Genomic DNA, 4626 nt, shown 5'->3' on the forward strand with positions numbered 1-4626 from the left:
AGAGACAGAGACAGAGAGAGAGACAGAGAGACAGAGAGACAGAGAGAGAGAGAGAGCAGGAGATGTAGCAGGGACAGGAGAATGCATGCTTTCCCAGTGACATTGATGACGTTGGGAAGGATGTGAGAAGGGCTACCGGAGCGATTACCACAGGAATAGCAGAATTCAGAAAAGATGTTTGGGGAAGGCTTCCTGGAGGAGGCAGCCTTTGATCTGAGCTTTGAAGGCTGGCCAGGATTTGGACAGGTGGAGAGAGCTAGGGAGACAATTCCAGGTGCGGGAAAGAGCACTTTTGTTTGGATCCTTGTTATTGGCTGGGATTCTTTGTGCCGATCTCCACTGGCAGAGGGAGCTTCCTCTGTAGGAAATCAGTGTTCCTAACATTCAAAAATGAGCCTATACCCTGACAATAGAATCGCTCCACTCAGGCCCCTCTGATGAGAAATCACGGGGAACTCAATGACTATCTGTTCCAGTCTCTAACACACAGAAAAATAACTAGGCATTTATATAACACTTTAAGGGTTTTACAAATAATATTTCATTTTCTCTTTGCCATAACTCTGGGAGATGGGTGCTGTTATGATTCCCATTTTACAGATGAGGAGAATGAGGCCAGAGAAAAGTTAAATGACTTGCCCAGGGTCACATAGCTAGTAAGTGTAGTGTGGGCATCCTTCCTCTGCCTAAAGACTTCCTGGGGGTGAGGGAGGAAGCCCAGCATCTCCCAAGGCAGCTTGCTTCCCTTCACTGCTGCTGGTTCTGTTTCCTGGGGACAGACAACTGAAAAAAGATAATGAAGCCTTGAACAAGAGGTCAGGCCCTCCTTACCTGCCCGGGACTTGGCTTAGGATGGGTGTTGGGGGTAACACGTGGGCCCGGCTGGGCAATTGGTGTGACCCGTGTTCTGTCCTGTCTAGGGCCTGGCGTCAGGAAGAAAATCAAAGGCTCCAAGGACGGAAAGAAAAAAGGCAAAGGGAAAAAGATGGCTGGACTGAAGTTTCGGTTTGGAGGGATCGCTAACAAGAGGAAAAAAGGCTCCTCGGTAAGTCTGTCTGTGAGCCAGTGTGAGCGCAGGTGTGCGCATGCACATGAGCATGTATGTACATGTTTGAGTGTGAGCCCTGTGGGTCACTACCTTGCCTGTCTCAGTCTGCTCATCTGAAAAGTGGGGATAATAACAGTATTTAACCTCCTAGGGCAGTCATGAAAATCAAATAGGCTAATATTTTTATAATTTTATTTTTTCCACTTAATAGTATTTTATTTTTCCAATTGCACTTAAAGATAGTTTCAACATTCACTTTTATAAGATTTTTGAGTTCCCAATTTTTTCCTCCCTCCCTCCCTCCATTCTCTCCTCTCCAAGACAGCAAGCAATCTGATGCAGGCTATCACGTGTACAATCATATTAAACGTATTTCCACATTAAGCATGTTGTGAAAGAAGAATCAGAACAAAAGGTTGGAAAACCACGAGAAAGGAAAAAAAAAGAGGAAGTCATATACTTAGATCTGCATTCAGATTCTGTGGTTCTCTCTCTGGAGGTGGATGGCATTTTCCATCATGAGTCTCTTGGAATTGTCTTAGATCATTAGATGGCTGAGAAGAGCCAAGTCTATCAAAGGTGGTCAACTCACACTGTTGCTGTTACTGTATGCAACGTTCTCCTGGTTCTGCTAACTTCACTCAGCATCAGTTCATGCAAGTCTTTCTAGGTTTTTCTGAAATCGGCCTTGAGTTAATATTTTTAAAGGGCTTAGCACAGGGTAGGTACTTAATAAATGATTGTTTCCTTCTTCCCTCTTCCCTTCCCTCTGCCTCTCCTTCCCCTCTTACTTCTTTCTCCCCTTCCTCCCCTCCCTCCCTCCCTCCCTCCCTTCCTCCCTTCCTTCCTTCCTTCCTTCCTTCCTTCCTTCCTTCCCTCCTTCCTTCCTTCCATTGGAGCTGGGCCTTGAAGCCAGGGCTTCTTAGAGGTGGGAAGGGTAGGGAGGGCGTGCCTTCTGGTCCAGAGGAGGGAGCAGTAAGTTTGGCCTGTACAGTGCCTGAGGAGGAGGAATGTGAAACTTGTCTACAGAGCTTGATTGGAGTTAAATTGTGAAGGGCTCTAAATACCAATTAGAGGAGTCTGTCTGTATGTTACCCTCGCAGTAAGAGGGAGCCCTTGAAGCTTCTTGAGTGGGGGAGAGGCATGGTCAGCATCGCATCAGGACTATCAATTTGGCAGCCAAGGGGAGGCTGGTTTGGAAAGGAGAGAAGCTGGAGATAGAGGAGCCGAGTGCAGCAGTTTGAAGGAGAGGCCATGAGTCTAGTGTTGTGGTCATGGAGAAGGAAGGAAGGAAATGAGCATTGATTAGTCACCTGCTGGATGCCAGGCAATAGCTAGGCACTTTGCAGACATCTCGCCTGATCCTCAACAACGCTGCCAGGTGGTTGCTCTCTCCTCCGCTCTGCAGCTGAAGAGGCAGACAGCGTGCCTTGCCTCAGATCTCACAGCCAGTAAGTGTTTAAGGTGGGATTTGAACTCAGCTTTTCTTGAACCCAGGCTCCGTGCTCTGGCTGTCTCTGTGGTGGAGATCTGAATGGGCGGGAAGAGGGGGCTGAGAGATTACACTGAGGAGGGAGAATTGACAAGAGGGGCAGCGGATTGGGCGTGGAGGTTGTACAGGATGAGTGGTCAGCAAGCCTGGGTGTCTGGGAACGTGGTGGCGCCCTTGGTACAGAGAACTTAGGAGAGGCGGCTTCAGGAAGGAGACAATGCTGGGTCTACAGGCTCCCCGCAGGCAGTGGGGAGCATGTGGGAGCTCAGGGGCAAGGAGGGCCAGACGCTGAGCTGCTGTAACCTTGGACCAGTCCTCTTCTATCAGGTGGGGATGGGTGGGGGGCATGAGGCTGAGCTAGGTGGTCTCCAGGGCTCTTTCCTGCTCTTGGAGCCTGATTCTTTGCTCCAGGGAGGAGGAGGAGGCCTCTAGTGGGGAGCCCTCTCCCCCACATTGCTGCCCTCCCTTCCCTGTCAATGGCTACAACACCCTGCTGTGTCCCAGCCCTCAGGAGTGTTCAGCTGTCCTTTTGTATAGAGCTTGTCTGAAGCCTGCCCTCCCACACCACTGTGCAGAAGGGAGAATTAGCCAGCTCTCTAATTATCTGATTATGCCTTGCTGACTTCCCAGTGGCTTTCCATGATGTTCCTGAGGGAAGGTGGGGAGGAGAGAGCAGCAGCAAACCAAAGCCAGGGAGCCTGACTTAGCAGGGCTGGGCTGGCACCCCCTGCCCCTCCCCAAATGCCAGCTACTGTTTGATTTGGATTTTTGAGAAGTCAGCCTCATCCCCCATCATCAGCACAGTGACCCAGTCTGGCAGTAGATGAAGGGGTTTAGACCCAGAGTTGCCCACCTCTGCAGAGAGGACAGGGCTTGCAAAACATTCTTTCTTTTTTGGGGTGCTGAGCCTTGGTTATATATTTACACAAAGCCCAGTTTTGCCTTGTTTCAGAATTTTTTATTTTAGTAGCCATCACCAACATCTATCTACCTCCCCCTTGCTGTCTCTTCCTTCCTTCCTTCCTTCCTTCCTTCCTTCCCTGCCCCCTTCCCCTCCCCTCCTCTCCCCTCCTACCTTCCTCTTTCTTTTTTTCTTTGTTTTTCTCTCTTTCTTACATCCTTCCCTCCCTCCTTTCTCTCTTTCTTTCTTCCTTTTTCCTCTATTTTTTGCTTCCATTTAAAAAAATTGAATTTCAAATTCTCTCCCTCTCTCCTGCCCCTATGCCACCCAATGAGAAGAAAACCAACATGGTATCAGTTATGGACAAGTTTTATTAAGAACTTATTGAATACTTATAATTCCCCATGCGACATGCAGATCCCACCACTGACGCCAGCTGGGTGACCCTGGTCCAGTCACTTACCCTCTGTGCCTCAGGTCACTCCCTAGGGTTTGTGTACTTGTTAAACTGTCCGGTGTCAGTATCTTTGACTTCTTCATTAGAGTGTAAGCCCCTCGCAAATAGGGCTTGCTTCATTTGTTGTATTTGTATCCCTAGCACCCGGCACAATGCCTGCCGCATGCAGCAGCTTAGTAAAAACTTGTTGATTGATTGCTGCAGGAATCACACATGGAACTGTCCAGCCTAGAAACTTACGCTGTAGTTGGGAAATGAGGCCGCTAGGTGGCGCCATAGCGCTCAGAGCGTTGGGCTTGGAATCGGGAAGACTCATCGTCCTGAGTTCAAATCTCACCTCAAGATAGTGACTAGTTGTGTGACCCTGGGCAAGTCACTTCACCTCCGTTTGCCTCAGTTTCCCTAACCGTAAAATGGGGACAATAATAGCACCTGCCTCCCAGGGTGGTTGTGAAGCCCGTGCCCGACACCCAGCAGGTGGTTAATACATGCCGGCTCCTTCCCGCCCCCCACGGAGCCTGACCTGCCGCGCACCTGTCCCTTCTCCCTGCAGAGTGAAGAAGATGACCGGGAGGAGTCGGACTTTGACAGCGCCAGCATTAACAGCTCCTCCATGAGATCAGAGTGCTCCTCGGCCTTGGGCAAGAAGGGCAAGAGGAGAAGGAAGAAGAAGCGGAGTAGGAGTCTGGGGGTCCCTGCTGGGGGCCGCGGGCCGGGCCAGCCGCCCC

General features: G+C 50.0%; 1 protein-coding gene across 1 annotated transcript in view; it reads left to right on the forward strand.

Annotated features, from left to right (window-relative positions):
* The window catches only part of CHD5 (chromodomain helicase DNA binding protein 5), a 159031-nt gene that overhangs the window by 75011 nt on the left and 79394 nt on the right, over positions 1-4626 (forward strand). The window contains exons 6-7 of the mRNA XM_069079557.1: positions 921-1045; positions 4452-4589. Coding sequence (XP_068935658.1) covers positions 921-1045; positions 4452-4589 — 263 coding nt within the window. The remainder of the gene's footprint in view (positions 1-920; positions 1046-4451; positions 4590-4626) is intronic.

This window comes from Petaurus breviceps, unplaced genomic scaffold (genome assembly GCF_028583685.1).
Source record: "Petaurus breviceps papuanus isolate PSGF00001 unplaced genomic scaffold, PetGlider_PUasm1.0 91041, whole genome shotgun sequence".
NCBI lineage: Eukaryota > Metazoa > Chordata > Mammalia > Diprotodontia > Petauridae > Petaurus > Petaurus breviceps.